Here is a 21,331-nt window from a genome sequence, read left to right on the forward strand (position 1 = left end):
ACCAATCATAAAGGACTGTGCCATCTGACCAATCACAGCAGTGAGGGCTCATGGAAAGGAGAGGTTTAAACAGAGTTTACACACGAGTCGTTTATGAATCATCTATAAATGGATCACCAGCTTTCTGACAGACAGGCAGCAGCTAGTGAGACTGGGGAAATTCATGTCCAACAGCCACACCACCAATACTGGAGCCCCTCAGGGATGCGTTCTCTTCCCACTGCTCTTCTCCCTGTACACCAATGACTGCACCTCTACAGACCCCACTGTCAAGCTCCTGAAATTTGCAGATGACAGCACAATCATCGGCCTCATTCAGGACGGTGATGAGTCTGCTTACAGAAGTCAGGTCGAGCGGCTGGCTGTCTGGTGCAGTCTCAACAACCTGGAGCTGAACACGCTCAAAACAGTGGAGATGATTGTGGACTTCAGGAGGAACCCACCTGCACTTCCCCCACTTACCATCATGAACAGCACTGTGAAGGCAGTGGAGTCATTCCGGTTCCTGGGCACGACCATCTCTCAGGACCTGAAGTGGGACATTCACATTGACTCCATTGTTAAAAAGGCCCACCAGAGGTTGTATTTCCTTCGCCAGCTAAAGAAATTCAACCTGCCACAGGAGCTGCTCACACAGTTCTACTCAGCCGTCATTGAATCCGTCCTGTGCACTTCAATAACTGTCTGGTTTGGCTCAGCTACGAAAACAGACATCAGAAGACTACAAAGGACGGTTCGGACTGCTGAAAGAATTATTGGCACTGCCCTGCCCATGCCACAAGAACTGTATACATCCAGAGTGAGGAAAAGGGCTCGGAATATCACTTTGGACCCCTCACACCCAGGCCACCTTTTATTTGAACTTTTGCCGTCGGGTTGACGCTATAGAGCACCTAACACTAGGACAGTCAGGCACAAAAACAGTTTTTCCCCAGGAAATCTCCCTCATGAACAGTTAAACATCAGCTGTCAATAAATATATGTGCAATATTGTGTACAGTATCACAGTGCAATATACTGTATAATACCACAGATTTCAAATATTTATATAACTTATTTAAAAAAGTATCTCACACCCTACTCCATTTGATGTCAAACTTTTTTTTTTGTGTGTGTCATTTTGTCTTGTCATTTGTTTTCTGTTCTGGAAGCTCTGTCACTAAAACAAATTTCTTGTACGTGTAAGCGTACTTGGCAATAAAACTCTTTCTGATTCTGATTCTGAGTAAAATTAAATCTATTTTTGGAGAAAACTAAAGTGTTTTTTGACCTTGCATACATGTAAACCTGTTTTAAGAGACTCATTAAGCAATAGCAGCCTTTAAAATGGCATAATAGGGGCACTTTCCATAACATTCCTACCAGCCCACTATCATTTTCTGTTCAAATTTAAATATGCTCGCGCGTGTGCAAAAAGACGAAGTACAAAAAAAAATACAAAAGTGTATTCTTTGATTATGTTGGATGTGCGATTGAAACTACCCCCCCCCCCCCCAACAAACGCCCCCTGGCGTTCTAGCAGGTGCCTCAGGGTGGAGTCTGTGAAAGTCAGTGATGAGGGAGCGGTCCAGGATGAACCTGGTTGGTACCCAACTTCTCTCCTCAGGGCTGTAGCCCTCCCAGTCCACAAGGTACTGGAGACTACATCCACGGTGGCAAAATTTGAAGATTCTACAAACTGGACAAGATTCTACAAACAAGACCTCACCTCCATCTATGAGTCGAGGAAGAGGGGGCGGTTGGGTTGGTGGAGATAGTGGGTAGGAGACCAGTCTGCGAATCTGTGAGACATGAAATTTGGGGTTGATTCAGCGCATGGACAGAGGTAAGGCCAACTGAACAGAGCATGGGTTGATGATACGAGTGATCGTGAACCTTGGCGAGAGTTTCCTAGAGGTGGTTTTGAGGGGAAGGTCACGAGTAGATAACATGACCCTTTGGTCGATGTGATATGGATGAGAGCTTCCTGTTTTTGTATCGTTGCCGCGAAAGTTTCGCGTTTGTATCAGCGTTTAAATTACATAGCTTTTTAATTTATGCAATGATAATATTAATAGCAACTAGTTTTTACATCTTCATACTATTTGGCTTCGCCTTTTTCTGCGCTTTTTGGAGAACGCGCAAGTTTCTTCGTCTAAAAACAACAAACGGAATTCAGCTCCAAACAACTAAACTCCGACTCAGGTACGTTATAATGTCTAATATTCAGCTCGTTCATTGTGTAGAGTGCAGGATGTTTAGACATTCTTCCTCTGTCGTTAGTGGTAATTTTATTTGTGATAGGTGTGTGTTATTTAAATTCTAAATTTGTCCTGTAATTTTAGTACTGTGATTACGAATTCGTTTAATGTTTCACTTAAATTTATCTGATACCATATGAGCTGCGGCGTATTAATCCTGTAGTGAATGAAGTTTTTATTAAATGCCATAATAGGAAAGATAATTAAATGCTTTTTATTCCATTTAAGACAGTTATACAACTTACTGTACAAAAACAATTCCTAAATCATAGAGTATTAAATACATTCTCTTACTGAGCCCACATCCAGTAATCAAGTAAGCTTTTTCCTTTTTTAACATTTAGGTAATTCTAAAAAACAAATAAATGATGTTTTATATCTCTAGAGGGTTAGGGTTAGGGAGGATAGAGAATATTGAGCCGAGGCACAATACTAGATATGTATTATGTATAGAAGGAACTATACCAAATAACATGTCTTGTCTCTACTACTTTGCTGGTTTGAATGTCCAAAACATGTTATGCATCATTAGAGCTCTGTGCTATGGCCAAGTTTGGGTCTGACAACTCAGTTTAGTAACTTGAACACACCGCATGAAGACTTCTCTAAAAGCTGTAAAATCTATTATGCAAGCAAATAGTATTTTAATAAGTTACAGGTTAATGTTTTTTTCTTTAAACACTTGTCGACAGATCCCATCCAGAGTGCTGAATTTTGGTCCCAAATTCTGCAGAAGATCCAGATCATCTCCAGTGCTGTGGAAGGACAGCTTGTCCAGTGACACGTTGTTGACATTATTGCCTTCAGAGCTGTAATCACATGGCTCATATTCAGAGTAGTCCTGCTGCTCCATAGAAAGTTTAGAGAGCTTCTGCAATGACAAATCACCAGGAGCAAACGTTGTCAATATTAAAAACCATAAAGATAGATTTGGGCATGTTAAGCTTAACTAGAAAATTTGTCCTTGTCAATATTGTCAATATACAAAAAATTATATTTTTTTATTGGTTGTTTTAAAAAGGGAACTGTTATTCAAAATTGTTTTATGTGTTTAACTGACATTAACAACTTTAGGAACTTTTCAGGGATGCTCACACTTTGCTTCAATAAAAAAAGAAAATCACATGTGGATTTAAGACATCTTACATGCAGTGTTTTTTTCTATAAAATGTACATTTGCCCCGTTATATTAATAACATTTATTTTCTTTCCTATGACGACCTCTGGCTTGTTCCGGTTTGTCATGCATTCCAGTAAAAATCTGTCCAGAGGATTGGGTCACTGATGTATCTCTTTATATCTCACCACATAAGGCCAGTTACTGTTTGTTGCTCTAGAATTCCTGGAATTTACATTTATTTATTTGCTATACATTTAATTTTTTATTTCCTTAGCTTAAGATCTTAATTTATTTCATTAAAATAATAATACAAAATAACAAAAGCTAAAGATCTGCCAATATAATTGTTGGTATTAAATGTATTTTAATATAAAAAAAATTATGGCAGCCTATAATGTTTTCATTCATTCATTTTCCTCATCCTTGAAAAAAAAAACTCCTTAAAAAAAAAGAAAATTATAATAGTTATAAGTTCACGATGTTTTATTTGAATTAGAGCATTTGTATGGAATAATAATATGTCAAGGTTTTCCCACTGGATGGTGCTGTGCTCCCACTGGAATGTTTTGTGTTGTGGACGTTTATGCTGAAATTGCTGCTCATTATTTCCTGATTCACATTCTTGATTACAGATGATTTAGGGTTTGTTCATCATTTAAGCCATTTGTTCTCTTCAGATTTTTGTCTTGCATGTATATACGTTTTACTGCGATGGATTGGCACCCTGTCCAGGGTGTCCCCGCCTTGTGCCCGAAGTTTTAGGCTTCCTGTGACCGTGAATATGGGATAAGTAGTATGTAAGATGAATGATTGAGTTATTAAATGAATCTATTTTTTTTTCTTATTCAATTTGCATGGTGTCTGTGTTTCCTGTTTTTGCCATAGATCTTTTTTGTCTTCTGACTGCATTTTGGTAAATGGCTAATAAAATCATATTTGTGTTTATGCCCTGCCTCACCCTTATTCATGACAAATTGCAAGACAAAAATTTTGACATTTTGATGCATTTCCCTTGGGAGGATTACAGAGTTTTCAAGATAAGCTGATTGAGCTGATTGCCCCTTGATCTGGTGTCAACTGAGAGGGATCTTGCAGGGTGCTCTGACAGAGCAGTAAAGGCCATGCTGATGTCTATGGTTAGGTGGCTGTCAATATAAGGGGAATAGGAAGGTGCAACAGGAAAACTGAACACAACTAACACACAGACAGAGCTAGCTGAGCAAATTGCTCCTTAATACATTCCTGTGCTCCTTTCCTGGCAAGGAGAGAAAGGCAGTCGATCTGCATGCCACCATGAAAGCCAGTCTTTGACTAAGGCCTTGGAGTCCATATTTGACACTCTAACATTGGGGTATGATAGGCACAAATATCTCAATCTTTGTACAGTATAGTATATACACAAACTCTGTGTCAAAGGAAATGACCAAGGAATCTGTGGGTTCATAATAAAGTTCAAGACAGTTAATGTCTGACCATCAGATTTAAGAATATACAAGTAGCATTGCCGATAGCATAAAAAGGAACACTGTAGCTTTAATAAGGAACTGGTTTGGGTGAAGAGAGAGATTTTACCGTTTTAATGAAGTCTTCTATGTTATAGCTTAAGGCTCTGGTCAACCCACTCTGGAAATCACAAAGTAAAAAAGTGTGTAAAAATAATAGTCTTAAAAAAAAGCCTTTAAAACTGCAAAACAAATAAACAACTTACCTGAACAGTGTCATACAAACTATTCCGACTGTTTCTTATAAATGGCTGATGAGACACAAAATAAAGGTATTATAATGAATATCTTAACTTATTTTAATTTCTGCCATTTAAGCCATTGCAGCCAGTCACCATCATTTATTCAAATAGTCCCCCCCCCCCATAGTATCCAGTTGTTACTTTGATGACCATCCTTCTCTTTTTGTTCAGTCAAAATGCAGTCAATGTGCCATTATATGACAAATTATATGTATATGAATTATATGACCAACAAGACACCTGCCATTTGGTTCTTCCCCAAACTGTTGACACAATGTTTAAAACACACAATTGTATATAATGTTTATTACAGATTTCATTTAGTCCTTTAATGAAACTTAGCATCCCAATCCTTTTTTATGTGGTTCATGCACCTTTGTTCTTTAGGCAAAACTTCAGCCCTTTTTATATTTGGCTGAGGTGGATATTTAAAAAAAAAGTTTCACCTTCAAGGCAACAGATTATGAAGCTTCTTGACCTGCTCAGACCTGCGTTTGCCAGGCCAATCCATCGTACTGATGCTCTACATCCTGATGTCCAGCTGCTTTTTGTTTTATTGATCATTAGCCATCATCCATAACTGTATGGACTTTTCTTTTAACATGTTTTATTTTATGATAAAATTTGATTTAGTTAAATGAGAAAATAACTTTGGGAGTTTTAAACCCTGCATCCATTAATTTTTCTGAGTGACTGTAATGCTTAAAACCTTTACTCTGTCATCTCATCGTATTTATTCCATAAGTGTGCTATACAACCCCAGCCACTGACATGCTTCACATTGTTTCTGAGGCTGGCAAAGAGTGTTGTCATTTGTTTGTCAATCAACTATAATTATATACCCAGTATAATTTGTGTCAAATATGTCATGATACGAGTGATACGAGTGCGAATGTAATCCCTGTTAAATCATATTCAGTTTTAGTGAAACTCACTGTTGACCTTCCGTAGATGGTTCCCCAGTCAGATCTACCTCTAAGTCCATTGGATACCAGTGTAGGCTACAGAGAGGACAACATAAAACCATTTAGAGAGAGACTGCAACCATATTTGATTTAAATATATATGTAATAACATATAACATTAAAAAGCCAAACTAAATAAACATTATTAAATAAAAACAGAAGAGTAAGGTCCTTAATAAATATTACATACACATTAAATACTAGACAGCACATTTTCATTTTAATAATAAATAATTTATAAAAATTTTACTTATGGCAAAACAAAGGTTACCTTATAAAAGAAATTCATAAGACATGATGCCCATGGTTATAAGATCAATATATGAATGCCTCTGATATACTGTATCTGAGCATGAATAAAATTCGGAGATTTTATGACTATTAAAATGAAGCACGTTTTTTTTTCTTCTTTTGTTTTTTTCTTGCTTTTTCCTAACATTAAAGGTAATGTTAATGTGCTTCTGATTTTCCTGTAGTCTTTTGACAGAAAAACAGAATGACTGCAGAAGCTTCTAGGCTGCAGTGACTGCACCTACCACGTTCTGTGACATATGAAAATTCTAATTGTCTATGTCTAAAATAGAGATAAACAAATAAGTAAATAGATGGAAATGACCATTGCACACCTGAAAAGTTCCTGTCCTGATGGTGCCAGAATAATTACTGGGGCTCGGCGAAAATTCGTTCTGGTGAATGTAAGAGAAGCAAGAAGAAGGGCCATGTCAAAGAAAAATGTATTATGCATAAAGTAGGATAGTACATACGAGGAATTAGGTAGCTATGGTAGGATTTTATATATTTCAGTAAAGTATAGTACCAGTCAATGGTTTGGACACACCTTCTAATTCAATGTTTTTTTTGTGATTTATTTCCTACAATACTGGAGATTTCCAAACTATGAAATAACACATACAGTATGAAATTATGTAATTAAGTAACAACAACAATTGTTATTTTAAGACACGAAGGTGAAAGAACAGTATTGTGTGAAGTGCGTTTGCAAAACTCATTAGGCACCATGATGAAACTATCTCTTATGAAGACCTTCCCAGGAAACCAAGATCAAAACGTTACTTCTGCTGCAGAGGAGAAGTTCATTTAGAGTCACCAGCCTCAGAAATCACCAATTAACAAAGAGCACCTCAGATTAGAGACATTATGAAGCCTTTAAGTAGCAGATACATCTTAGTATCAATTATTTTGTGCTGATAATTGCATTTTGGATCCTTAGGATTGTATAGAATTTAAAAAGAAAGAAAAATCAGAAAAGACCATGAAATTAGAAGGTGTGTCCAAGCATATGACTGGTACTGTAAAAGGAAAGCTATTGGTAGAGTAATGTGTGGAATAGGAAAGAACATATCAACACGGCTATGAAGTCTTTAGCACTTTGGCTGTGGCCTCTTAGAAAACCTGTAATATGGAGAAATATACTTCCCAGTGTTACCGTCTATTATCTCGTGAAATGTCTCTCATCTTATTAGGTTATTCGGTCAAGGGTAATAGGATTATAATGTGTTATAGTTTCTTAAAAAGGGTTATGTTAGGGTTTAGGAAGCATGAGTTTTATTTGCATATTAGGCTTAAAATAAAGGTTGTTATAAAAAAAAGGACATGCATTTCAAATCTGCTAAATATGCAGTACACACCTGTTCTGTCCCCAAGCTAATCAAGATCTGTGGATCAGCCTAATAAAAAAGTATAGTATTGAGGATACAACAGAGATTAGGTATGGAATTATTGAGAGGTACAATAGAATATATGTAAAATGACCCTGGTTTAAAATAAGATAAGAATAGACTGGGGGATATTTATTTCTATTTATCAGAAAATTATGTCATTTAAACAAAATAAGTACAGTTTGTCTTGATTCTTGCAGTTGGTATTGCAAAGACATCTAGCTCTACTACAGAAGGTCCCGCAAAATAGAACGGGTTCCCTTTTAACTCTTGTCCCGCTTAAAATTAGTTTTAATTTTTAAAAAGGTCTATACTGTACAAATAAGAATTTAATTGAATTGCCTGTGCAGTCATAATGAGCATACTTGAGTAATGTTTTAATAAGCATACACACCTTACAAAGTGAACCTCCTCCTTCATCGTTGTATGTGATCAGGGTTTGGTTTCCATCAGATTGCAAGTAATCGTTCTGCACGCATTTTTTCTCTCGGCACTCGCAGAGAATACAAGAGCAGAACAGCACTGGGGACAAAAGTAAAGTCCTTTATGACCTCATAATTCATACTGTATGTGGTGTAAAGTTATTAATAAATGAAAATAATTAAAAAGATAGATAGATAGATAGATAGATAGATAGATAGATAGATAGATAGATAGATAGATAGATAAAGTTTAGGTGTATGTATAAATATTCAATTATATATGGACAATGGAAAAAAATACAGAATAATAGAGGTGTGAAATGTACTACAGGTGATGAGGTGTAAATGGTTTAAATGGTTTAATAATGTTGTAGAGTTTAGCAGTGTGATGATTGCTGGAAAGAAGCTGGAGCAGAATTTGCTGATAAAAGCTTTTTTAGTATATGGGGAGGCAGGTAAACTTTTTTCAGCTCTCTCTGCAAGTAAAGACAATGTTGTACTTTTTTAACTAGAAGTGAAGTGTTATGGTGCCAGGACAGATTTTTTTTGAGATGTGGACACCTGGGACACCTTCCACTTCGGTTCCATTAATGTAGATGGAAGAGTGTCCAACGATTTCTAATTACCAGAAATCCACAATGACCTCTTTTGGTTTGCACACAAATTCCCTTTAGATCCAAATGTAGTCAATCACATAGTTGCCTCAAATGGCTTGTGAACTGGTAGAGCATTTCAATAACATTTACCTTGACAAAGTGACTTTAGAATTGTTTCAAATAATTATGAGCTCAAAAATTTTTGGGTATATTACTTAAATTCATTTTGTCAGTGCATGTAATGATACTGTATAAGAAAGACCTCAAAGAGGATAAAATGTGGCTGCTTAAGATAACAAAAAAAGCAGAACATTCAAAGTAGAATAACTCCATTTTCCAGGAAAGTGCCACATGTCATCAAGAGATCCCACATATTCAGTGATGTTTCAGGGATTGAAGATTACAAGAAATCAACTCATAATGAATGAAATAAGGAGTTAATTTAGTGTTTTCAATAAATTACAAGTTGAAGAGCAAACAGACCAAGCTGCCCGCCAAACTTGATCCTTGACCGAAATGGTGAGTGTTACTGATCCAGTCCAGTGAGTGTCAGTAATGCGCTTAAAAACTGTCTGCCAAATAAACATAAAATAAGCCAAGATACTACTTGGATTAGGGTTACATGTGCATGGTTAAACAGGCATGGATAGAATTACTGGGTTTTACTTTCTACTTGGCCTAAAATATAAAGGCATTCAGTTTATACTTAAATCTCGCCCTTTCCGTATTGTGGGGCTGAAAGACTCATCATTATGTGGTCTGTTTGCAGTATGTTTGTAATATCTTGCAAACAAAAAGCCCATTTTTTTTCCTTGCAATTTTTTTTTCAGCTGAATTTTTTTTCCACTCATGTTTCTTTAGGGGCTCAGTAGAAATTAATGCATATTATTAACAAACAAATATTAAATGATGAGTTGATTTATTGTTTCCAATAAATTAAAAGGTGCAGAGACTTTGCAGGTTACTTTCTTTTTGTTTTTATTGCGAATTTTCATACTGTCCCAACTATTTTGGATCTGGAGTTGCATATGAACCATGTCGAACGCATGGACCCGACAAAAATGCTATATAAACATTCTATGACATATATAAGCAACAAAAATGCAGTTTACTACCATGGTTTTAATTGTATCACATAGGAAAATAATTACCAGCCATCATGAGCAGTGCTCCAAGTAGAATTCCTATAGCTGCTATATGTAGGTGGAAAAATCGGGGTCTTGGTTTTCGACACACATCTCCTTTCTCACAGTCACATACCATGACTTGCAAGACATTATGTGCTACCACCCCCTGTTGGTCCACAATCTTGAGCGGAACTGTGTAATTCCCATATGGCAAGATGTATAACCTGATCAACGAGGTTTCAGTCCCTGAGATGGAAATGAGATTTATTACAAACACAGAAGAGATTAAGACAATAAAACAAATCATGGTACAGTATAAAAGAAAAATTTGTTGATATGAAAATTTATGGAAAGTTACGTAATCAGTGATTAATATGAGATCACCTTAAGTTTGTTTTGATTTGCCTCTGTTATCCAGTGTGACAAACACTGGGTGGCAGATCTGTTTTTGCCTGAGTTTCTTTGAGAACCTATTATGTTAATTCCAGATCTGCTCATTGCTTTTGAGCTGTAGACGTGCATGTATTAAACCCCAAGTCACCATTGTCATGTTAGACTCAGAAACTGGAGACTTCTTCCAAAAATGTAACCACAAAAAAAATACCACCATATGATCGATCTTGAAGTCCCTGTTTTTATGCTTGGTATACAGTATAAATGCACTTGCATAAGAGAATATCCAATATCACCGGCAGTGAGGGTGTTTTAGTGGTAAAACAGAATCACAGTTACATTCATAACAAGTATATTAAAGAGGAATCTTTATAGGGTTGTAGCAAAAGCTATTTTTATTTATTAGGTTTAGATCAGCAGATTTATTGTTTTATTTGGTCATTATTTACATGGATGCCAACATTGACAATAATTTTATATTAGTGCAAGCCTTTGAGATCATTGTGTGATGTAACAGCATTGTACACTTATTTTAACTACTCACCTACTATGCTTTTCTCAAGCTTCCACAGGTTCTGCAGCTCCTGATCATCAGTTCCAAGCATAAAGGTAAAGGGTCCACTAAAGGGAAAATCATCTGCATCTTCTGCTTTAACTGTGACTCTGTCAACTTTATTCACACACATCACTGAAGTGTTGGAGGTAAGATGGGGTGCATTATCATTCTTATCTCCCACATAGACCACTAGAGTGCCTGTACTGGTTGCAGGAGGTTCCCCTGTATCACAAAAATAAAATGAGAAACATTACACCCATCAAAACTGTAATAAATCAGTTTTAATGTAAGGATTAAATTTAAACCCCAAATCAATAGTCCTGACTTATTTAATAATCTTTCAAAATTTCAGCCCAATGAGTAGTTGTTTAATGTGTAAGTATACAGTCACAGCACATTGCACACACTCCTTAAAAACATACAATGTCTGCCAGGTCTTTTAATACTAAAAAACAGGAGCATTTGTAGATTTGATTTGTTTAAATTTTTCAATGTTAAAATTAATTTAAATATCTATCAATACACAAAAAGAATATAAGCATTGGATAGGAAATAAAAAGCTATATATATATATATATATATATATATATATATATATATATATATATATATATATATATACTTATCATTATGTACTTTAGAACATTTGGAATGGAATGTATTGGTAGCAATGACATGACATTATCTTCATCAACATATAATGCTGTTATACAGATTACATGTTGTTTTTTGTTTCTTTTTTGTTATTGAGACACAGAATGTCTCGATGTACACTAATTTGCTAAAGGTTTGTGGACACTTGATTATTATTCTTATTTGTGCTTGTTCATATATCTTTACAGAAATAACCCCCTTTCTGCTTTTATGATAAATACAATTTTTTTTACATTTTTGGACATGTGAGGATTTGAACACCCACATTTAGCAAGAAGCCCGGGGTGCAGTCAGTGTTCCAGTTCATCTCAAAGGTGTTCAGTAGGGTTGAGATCAGGGCTCTGTGGAGGATGCGTGAGTTAATCCAATCCAACCCTTATCAAACCATGTCTTAATGGAGCTCGTTTGCGCATAACATTTTCATGCTGAAGCAGTTTTGGGCTCCTAGTTCCACAGAAGGGAAACTGTAGTGTAATAGCATTATATAACAATCATAGAAGGTCGTACCATCATCTATCGCTCGCATAATCACAGTGTAGGTACTGTTGTGGACATAGGGAGACTCATGGTCCATCTTCTTCACCAGGGTAATCTTGCCTGTCTTTGGGTCTATGGACATCCACCGAGCTGGATCATGTACGAGCTCATACCTTGAAACACACACAGTGGACATCAAGAAATTCTGCTCTTGAAAATTTTAAATTACACAGTGGCTGCAAAAACTATTTGGATAATTAATAACATTTACAAATAAATTGCACTGCCTTAGAACTGTTAATAACTGCCATAAACCATTTATTATATTCAAGAATTTAAAAGCCAGGATAAAAATTGGCAAATTATCATGTACAGAAATATAGCTGCCTCTGGAGAAGTATCTTATCTTTAGATGTTCCCTGGATTGATTTGATTATATAGTTGAGTATAAATGCCACTTTGTTTGAGTTTTTTCCCCCCACCTAATATAGTGAACTTTAGTGTCAAAATCCTTCTTAGGGCCTCTGTAACGTACAAGTATACTGTATGAGGATAAAAAAAACCCCACAACATTATGGCTATATATACATTCTAACCCTGTTACTTTTCACTCATACTGTACCTAATGTTTGCTGGATCTGAATCTTCATCTGTGACTGTGGGTGTATACAACACATCTCCTGGCTCCTCCCCCTCAAATCTGTAAACCTTCTGAATTTTATTCCGAAACACGGGTGGGTCATTCACATCCATTACTTTTACAGCAATTTTTGCCGTGCTGTAATTTTTCAAAGCCTCTGGTACAGGATTAACTGGCTTTCCATCAATGCATAAAAATAATGGCTCTTCATTCTCCAGTCCTATTTCCAGCTCAGCTAGAGTAGTTTTCTCATAATCCTTTCCCTGTTTAATGAGGGGATAAACATTCGCATATTAAATATCTTTCTCAAAGTGCAATTTATTTCCTTTTAGTAAATGTTTATATAATATAAAATACCACCTAAACACAATTAATAAGATTTGAAATCTAGCGATTAAGGTTCATCATAGAAAGCTGCAAAATTGTATGCAAATGATTTCACATTTATGACGTAAATGCTGCAATATTGATAAACACATTTGTTCTTACCCACTTCGGTTAAAAATAAAGACACAAATCTCTTAAATAATATCGAGTATTTCTCTCATAAAATAATGTAGTATGCAAATTCCATATAACTGGGAATTTATTTGCATTTCTTTCTCTGCAATGATCCAAAAGTATATTGATACCTAAAATATATTTTGTTGTGAATTCCTTATATTTACCTTGATGACAGTCAGCACTCCTTCATTGGTAACTGGATCCGTCTCTATCTTGTAGTTGCCCTCCTCATTACCCTTCAGGATAGTGAACACTGCTCTGGATGCTGGAGTTCTGGGAGTGTCCTGATCTTTCACAGGAATCCTTAAAATCTCCTTATTGTTTTCCGATTCATTAACCTGAGCATTGAACTAGACCAATAAAAATATGTTCATGTTAATATGGTTAATTTGATAGGATTATTTTATATAAATAGAGCAAGTTTTTTTTCTGTACAATAGTCAGAACATGCCCTTTTAATTATATGTGTCAGATGGTGTCAGATGGACACAACGGTTTGTAGGACCTAAAACCATTTTTGCCTGTATGTCTGTATAGCCAGATCACAGCGTCACACAGTACTGGCTGAATAGATTTCTGCCTGAAGTTTAACCTGCACCGTAAGTGAAATCAAAATGTTGAGTAAAAGCAATGTTATTAACAGGTATGTGCTCTATTTAATAATCTACTTAAAATAAGCTATTAATAAGCTGCTTGCTTAATGTAAACAAACACCTGTACCAATAGATATTAATTATTTTACAGCTGAAATAACTGAAGTGGTATAAGTGAATTGTAACGCACTTGAGTCGTTGTATCTTTTTTAATTTTATATCTGTAATTACAGAACAGAAAATGTATTTGGCTGATGTAAAAGGACAACTTCAACTTGGTGTAAACAAGGAGTAAACATAAACTTTTCTGCTCCCTTCCCAATTGATTGTATTAAGAGGAAATGACAGTAGATTCAAAATCTTGCTGTGAACTAGGTACATTTTGTTCAATATCCTTATATTTAGCCACCAATCCAATAGACGCTAAAACCATATAATGTTGTTAACACCGACAATATTGTTTTGTTAGATAATCATGTGTTGGCTGCACACAATAATTTAGCAAAATGACCAAATTAATGTGTATCTCGTTTTGTCGTCAAACTCTTGATTTATGCATCTTATTTTCTAAAATTAAATTTTTGATGGTATCAAATAAAGATGGGTGACAATGTAATAGAAACATATCTGAGTCTCTTTATTTACCACTTTTACATTTAATACTTTCAGATAGAAATTATTAAACTGTATTTTTTGGGATATGCGGGTTAAGTTAATTGGCATTCCCAAAATGCCCGTAGTGTGTGAATGGGTGTGTGAGTGTGTGTATGTGCCCTGTGATGGATTGGCACCCTGTCCAGGGTGAATCCCGCCTCGTGCCCTAAGTCTCCTGGGATAGGCTCCAAGTCCCCAAGACCCTGAATACAGGTTAAAGCGGTATAGAAGATGAGTGAGTGAGTGAGTGTATTTTTTGTTTAACGTTGTAACCATATCTCAACCCAGCTGGATATATATGTGTCAAGATTCCATCACGGACGCCGCCATTCCTCCTTTCCCCCCATGCTGTCATGTCTTTCTTCATTTGTTTAAGATTTTCTCCAGGCCGTCATGCCCTTTCCCACCGACTGGTTTACTGGTCTTGATCTCTTACACCGGCTTACTAGTACATCTCTAGAATTTTCCCCCAGAATATGGAAATGTTCAACAGCAGGCACACCACACCACTCCTGTTTAGGACCGCCTCTGAGCCACAGCCCCTTCAGTATTGTTAACCTGCATTTGGGTCCTTTTTCTTCAATCCACCACATATTAGCTGCCTTCTGACAATATGAGATTTCCAAGAGTGTTAGACAGCACAGTTTCATTAGCAAACACCGAATTGTATAAATATTCTTTGGAAGGACACTTTAATGCCAATGTGTTTTGAAAATGGCCTGGTAGCCCCTGCTGTCAGTTTATTTTTAGTTTGTTACCTGTGCTTTTTTTTTATTCCTTTCTTTCATTTGTTGCTGTATAATTGACTTTCTCTGAATACTACACCTGACAATGATACCAAATAGCTATACCAGGGGTCAGGGGTAGCTCAGTGGTTAAGGCATTGGACTACGGTTCGGAAGATCCCAGGTTCAAACCCCACAACCACCAAGTTTCCACTGTTGGGCCCTTGAGCAAGGCCCTTAACCCTCAACTGCTCAGATGTGTAATGAGATAAAAATGTAAGTCGCTCTGGATAAGAGCGTCTGCCAAATGACTAAATGTAAATGTAATACATCAAAGCTTTCATATCAGTTTAAAGCAATCTATAAAATGACTGATAACATAAACACTCTTGGTAGGGATGCAGAACTTTCAGGTTCCAGTTTATTGCGCTGTATGATAAGATCTCAAATCCTCACCTTTGGAAGAGTAAAAACAGGTGCATGTGTGTTTGAGTCAGTGATGAAGACATTTACAGTCGCAGTGGAAGAGAGTGATGGCTTTCCATGATCCCGAGCTTCAACAAGGATTTTATAAGCCTTTACTTTCTAAATTAAATGAGATAATGCATTCATTTTAAATAGAATTAATGAAATGATTATTAATATTATAAGTTATATAACACAATTACTTTTCCCCTCTGAATGCAATGTTGTAATAAGCGTTTATTTATATATAATCTAAGAGTGACAATTGTCTAAGCATTAACACAAATAGTATCTGAGTAATAGAGGTGTAATATATTGTAATATAAATGCTTGTATTGATAAGCTCTGTTCACACTCACATCATAATTAAAGCATCCAGTAAAGCCAAGCTTTGAGACCAAGCTGTTCTGCATGCTAACAAGGGATTCCAGGAAAAATGTTGGTGAGGCTGGATACTGAGACACAATCCTCATTGAAATGCGGGAGTTATCTTTGCCTTCCTCATCTTTGTCACTTGCTGTCAGTGAAAGTGGAAGCATACCTAATGCAATGAGAATTAGAGCGATTAGAATGCTGAAATGTAGTTTCCTTAAATACTCTCTGAGAACCATTTTGAACCATTAGCAAAGGAAATAAAAAGCAAAACTATTATTATTATTATTATTATTATTATTATTATTATTATGTAATTATTCCGGCTTAGCTCTGAGTTTGAACTAAATTTTAGGTTAAAATATAAGTTTTGGGAAGTAATGTTAATAATGTGTTATTGTGAAGGTGGTACTTTCTGTTATTCCTTTCCTCATTCTCTATACTTACCTTCTTTCAGGTTCTCTGGAATATGTACATTTAAAACCTTAGGGTTGAATATTGGTGGATTATCATTCTTGTCGATTACAATCACATTGAAATATAATGTTTTGTCAACCAATTTATCATTCAGATCCAACACATCAAACTGCACCTGTGATTAAAATATGTAATAAGATAATGATACCTTATTAAAACATGTTACATTAAAATAAGCAAACAGTCTTGATTAACATAATAATAATACAATTTATGTCTTGGATAAATGTAAATTCTGGAAATAAAATGGATTCAAATAAAAAAAGAAAGACTCACTTTTAAAATGGAAAACGCTTCTCGGTCTAAGGGCTTGTGTACATAGATTTCACCAGTTCTTTCTTTAATCGTAAACACACCCTTTGGGTCCTCTGTCACACCCTGGCCAGCGATACGAAATTTGGTGGCTCCATTTATGTGCTGATCATTGTGCAACTAAAGCCAAAAGTTTACAAGGTAAGACAAAGATCCAATTAAGTTCATTCTGATGTTGGCAGAAAGTCTAACTTAAACAAAGTATATGCATGGCAACCTGATATCTAATTATAAAAGTGTTTATTTAATTACAGTTTAAACTTAGACATATTATCAGTTTACTATGGTATGTACAGTAGCTATCCCATAGCATGAGTGTATATATAGGAAATTGCACTTATGTTTAAGTCCTACTGTTTAAGGCATTTTTAGGCAGATGTCACTGTGTTTGTTAAATCAAATTCTTACACAACATAAACTTTGTGGGTAGTCCAATCTTGATGTTATTTTTGGCAAAATATATTTTTTATATAATAAAGATGAATACCTCCTTTAACAATACAACTCCAATTCCAAAAAAAGTTGGTATAGTATGGTAATTTAAAATAAAAATAAAAACAAGTCATCTTGTAAAGTCTCTTCACCTTGTACCATATTGAAAACACTATACCAACACATTATTTAATGATTTACTCATTGATGCACTCATTTCAAATCTGGCTGTTGCAACATCCTCTGAAAACAGGGCCAATTTAAGACTAATATTAATGTGACAAATATTAATTAAAAGGTGATGAGAAATAGGTGCTGTTAAAGAGATGAGCCATTTATGTTATATTGTACTATACAAGAAGTTTCAATGAAAGTTCAGGCCCTGATAGAGCAAAGTTGGGGGAAGACTTTCCGATTTTCCAACAGATGCACCAGCAAATTATCCCAATACTTTCAGGATAACATTCCCCAATGTACACAATATCATAAAGAAACTTCTGAATAGGAGTGATCTCAAAATCTTCATACATCACTGTGTTAAAAACTGTCATGCTTTCAGCTGCTGACATCATGATGTCACTACATTCATTAAAGAATGTCAGCATTCTTAAATGCTGTGGTGGACATCATGATGTGGGCTCAAGAACACTTTGGTAAACCATGGTCCATTAACATAATTTGTCGCAACTTAGGCTTTAAGAACCTGAACATCAATACTGTCCAGATGAGTCAGAAGGCCACCTTTTTCAGAGACAGCCCTGTATCTTCCAGCATTCCATATTCTGCTCAGATTATACAAAACACATGCAAAACACAGAGAATTTTGTGCTACACTGGCCTGCTTATTCCAGTTGAGAATGTGTGGTGCATTATGAAGTGAAAATTATGGCAAAGAATACCCCATACAATTAGTTAAAGGCCTGCATAATGAAAAAATGGAGGAAACCCCTGCTATTTTAACAGAAAAGTTGATGTTACACATTGGTAATTAAACTCTTTCAAATTTTTGGAGGATGTTGCAACAACTAGATATTTTCAGCAAACAATTAAGTTCACATGGAAAATCTTCAAATAATGTATTGTAGGGTTTTCAATATTCTATAAGGCGAAGAGACTTTACATATGACTTGTTTTTGGTCTTACTGCCAGTTTCCATATTGTCAAAACATTTTTGTAATTTGGGACGAAACTAAATCTAAAACCAAGGAAAAGCAAAGTAGCACCAATTTAATATAACTGTTAATTAAAACTTAAAAATGGTAAGGCTTTACAGTGCACAGCATGGTTGAAAATTTGCGGAAAGAAACTGAAACAACTCCAGATCATAATATTGCTCCCAGAGGCTTATACAATGGGCACTATGCATTTTTCATTTTTATTTATAATGCACTTTATATTTGCAGCAAAGTGCTACAAACTAATGTAACCCAAAAGTACTGATAAAAAGATACGTTTTAAGACCAGATTTAAAGCATAAACATTCTTTGACATCCTTAGATACTCAGGGAGAGCATTCCACAGTCTAGGTGAAGCTGAGCAAAAAAGCTGGATCTCTCATAGTATAAAGTTTGGTCTTAGGAGGCTTCAAACGATTTACTGACGCAGAGTGGAGCATGCGTGTTAATATATGTGAGGTAATAAATTATTTGAGATAGGGAGGGGCATCCCCATAAATGGACTGGTCGGTAAGAATGTCAACCTTGTATTCAATTCTGAATAAAACACGGATAGAGAGAAATTCAAGAATTGCCGTAATATGATCATATTTATGCCTTCTCATCAGGATTCTAGCAGCACTGGTCATATTTATGCCCTCTCCTCAGAATCCCAGCAGCACTGTTTTTAATATACTTCAGCTTTTAAAGGATTTTTCCAGTAGTCCCAATGAGGAGTGCATTGCAGAAGTTCAGCCTGGAGGAGACAAACACATTGACTAACTTTTCCGCATCTGCTAAATTGAATGCTGGAAGGTATTTAGCAATGTTCCCGAGGTGAAAGTAAGACGTCTTACACATACTGTATGTCTAATAAGAGTCCATTTTAACCCCAAGGTTAATAACAGATGTTGACAATGGGATATCCTGGCTAGTAAAGGTGATACTATTTAGATGTCCTAACCTGGTGTGGTGCTGTTCAGCTGCAGGAAATTTTGCTTCATCCATGACTTTATCTCTTCCAAACAGATGGTCAAAGTGGATGATGGCAGAGAGGATGAGGTAGTTGAATTTATACTGAGGTAAAGCTGAGTATCATAGCAATGAAATAAAATTCCATGCCGGCTGATGATGCAGCCCAAAGGAAGCATATACAATATAAAAAAAATGGGGCCAAGCATTGAGTCCTGAGGAACACCATGAGTGACACTGTTTGTAGCGAATTTAGTGTTCCAGTAAGATGAGAGTTGTAACAAGTTGTAAATAGAGTCAGCGAGACCACCAGTATAACATAATCTGTAAGGATGTTGTGAATGTTGTGATCAACAGTATCATAGGCCAAAGATGACAAGTCCAACAGGCTGAGAAGTGATTAAAAGCCAGCATCAGCCGACATCAGCAGGTTATTCGTGACTCTAACCAGAGCTGTTTCCACACTGTGGCAGGGATGGGATCCAGACCGAAATTTCTCAAACAAATAATTTTGTTTTAGATGAGACTGAAGCTGTTTAGAAAAATGGAGGTTAGAAATTAGCCTGTAGTTTGCCAACACTTCTGGATCTAAGATGGAATTTTCAAGAAGTGATCTGATGACAGCAGTGTAGGGGGAACATATCCGGTCTGGAGAGTGTGATTTATGATTCTGGTAATCAGGGGACTTATAGCACAGAGGTGGGATTTAACCAGAACTGTCGGAAAAGGGTTCAGAGCACAATTCGATGGTTTCACCTCCTGACAATGATCTCAACCACTTGCTGCGTAACGTCAATGAAACAGATGTGAAAAGTTGCAAATTCCCTGGCTGTGGGTCATCCATCAAGTGCTTTCCTTCTTACCCTGACGTGCCCATCTCTCTGGTATAGGGTTAGTCTGGACCACATAACATGTTTTTTCCTCTGCTTAAGCTCACTAACAGGTAGTTTTCTTATGTTCATATAGCTATTTAATCCCAATTTCGTACGTTCTTGTCATCTTGTGCTCCTAGTTCACTAATAAACATAGCTGTGATTTGTACTGTTTTTTTTACTATGCATCCTTACAAAGCATTTAAGTGATCTTCATTATCGATTTCTTATCTGACTACATTCCCTTCATGACTTTTGTGATTTAGCACAGTCCTTACAGATTTTATTAATGTGTGGGACAGTTCTTAACCCAATTCCAGTAATTTCAAATCTCCTTTGGTGCTTCATGCAGGCCAATAATTTGACCCTTATGAATTTTACTTCTTTAATTTATCGATTATTATTTGAAATTAACATTAATACAAATAACCTTTTTTGAAGAATGTTATATATGTACAGAAAAAACACACTTATGCAGAAAGCCTGAACAAGATTAAGAAGTATATTAAAAAAAAAATCTCATAACTGAATGATTTTCTCTGTACATATGCAATATATTATACATTGACACAGACTACCACACATGTATTTTATCTGAAGTTAATCTAGTGTTTGCCAAGAGGTACCTCTGTGAATAGTTTGGGAAAAGGTCCAGAAAGGTTCTCTTCAATTTCAAAAGTAGACAGCACCCATCTCCTCTTGCTCCGCATAAGAACATGCTCCTATTATTATATCATCATCATATTATAGTTGTAATAAAGCCAAGTCAAATTTATATATATTACATTAGTAAGTGTAAGCACATTGTGGGATAACGTAATTGAAGTTAGATACATATACGTGCCTCATCATTTTTCATTTCCTGGCTGCTCAGTTCACCAGGTGACCTCTCGACCCACTGCTGAAAACATACAACAAAACAAACATGCACAAATACAAAGCTGTGAAAAATTATCCATTTCTTCTAATGATAAACCTCAAAATGCAGTTACAGTTTAAAACGACGGAGCCCCAGAAGTCACCTAAAAGATAAAAAATAAAAAAAATCTGTGGCAACAGTTTTGTAATTTGCGCCCTCAGTTTAATAATCCATTCCCACGACTTCTTAAGCTGTTTCCTCAGTTTAATTATCCGTGCGTTCAGATTTTGTAATCCGTACCCACAAATTCATAATTCTGTGCGCACG

General features: G+C 35.9%; 1 protein-coding gene across 1 annotated transcript; it reads right to left on the reverse strand.

Annotated features, from left to right (window-relative positions):
- Positions 1-2,476: 2,476 nt before the first annotated feature.
- LOC128510321 (cadherin-like protein 26) lies at positions 2,477-20,981 on the reverse strand. Its single transcript, XM_053482528.1, has 18 exons — positions 20,949-20,981; positions 20,772-20,867; positions 16,680-16,835; positions 16,374-16,518; positions 15,914-16,095; positions 15,546-15,674; positions 13,282-13,467; positions 12,596-12,876; positions 12,004-12,146; positions 10,831-11,064; positions 9,918-10,139; positions 8,143-8,270; positions 7,719-7,757; positions 6,696-6,755; positions 6,040-6,105; positions 5,069-5,113; positions 4,933-4,983; positions 2,477-3,111 (listed from the first exon to the last, which is right to left on the reverse strand). Exons 1-18 carry the CDS (start codon positions 20,979-20,981, stop codon positions 2,893-2,895), a joined length of 2,415 nt encoding a protein of 804 aa, XP_053338503.1. The 3' UTR covers positions 2,477-2,892.
- Between the last annotated feature and the right edge of the window lie 350 nt (positions 20,982-21,331).

This window comes from Clarias gariepinus, chromosome 22, assembly GCF_024256425.1.
Source record: "Clarias gariepinus isolate MV-2021 ecotype Netherlands chromosome 22, CGAR_prim_01v2, whole genome shotgun sequence".
Taxonomy (NCBI): Eukaryota; Metazoa; Chordata; class Actinopteri; order Siluriformes; family Clariidae; genus Clarias; species Clarias gariepinus.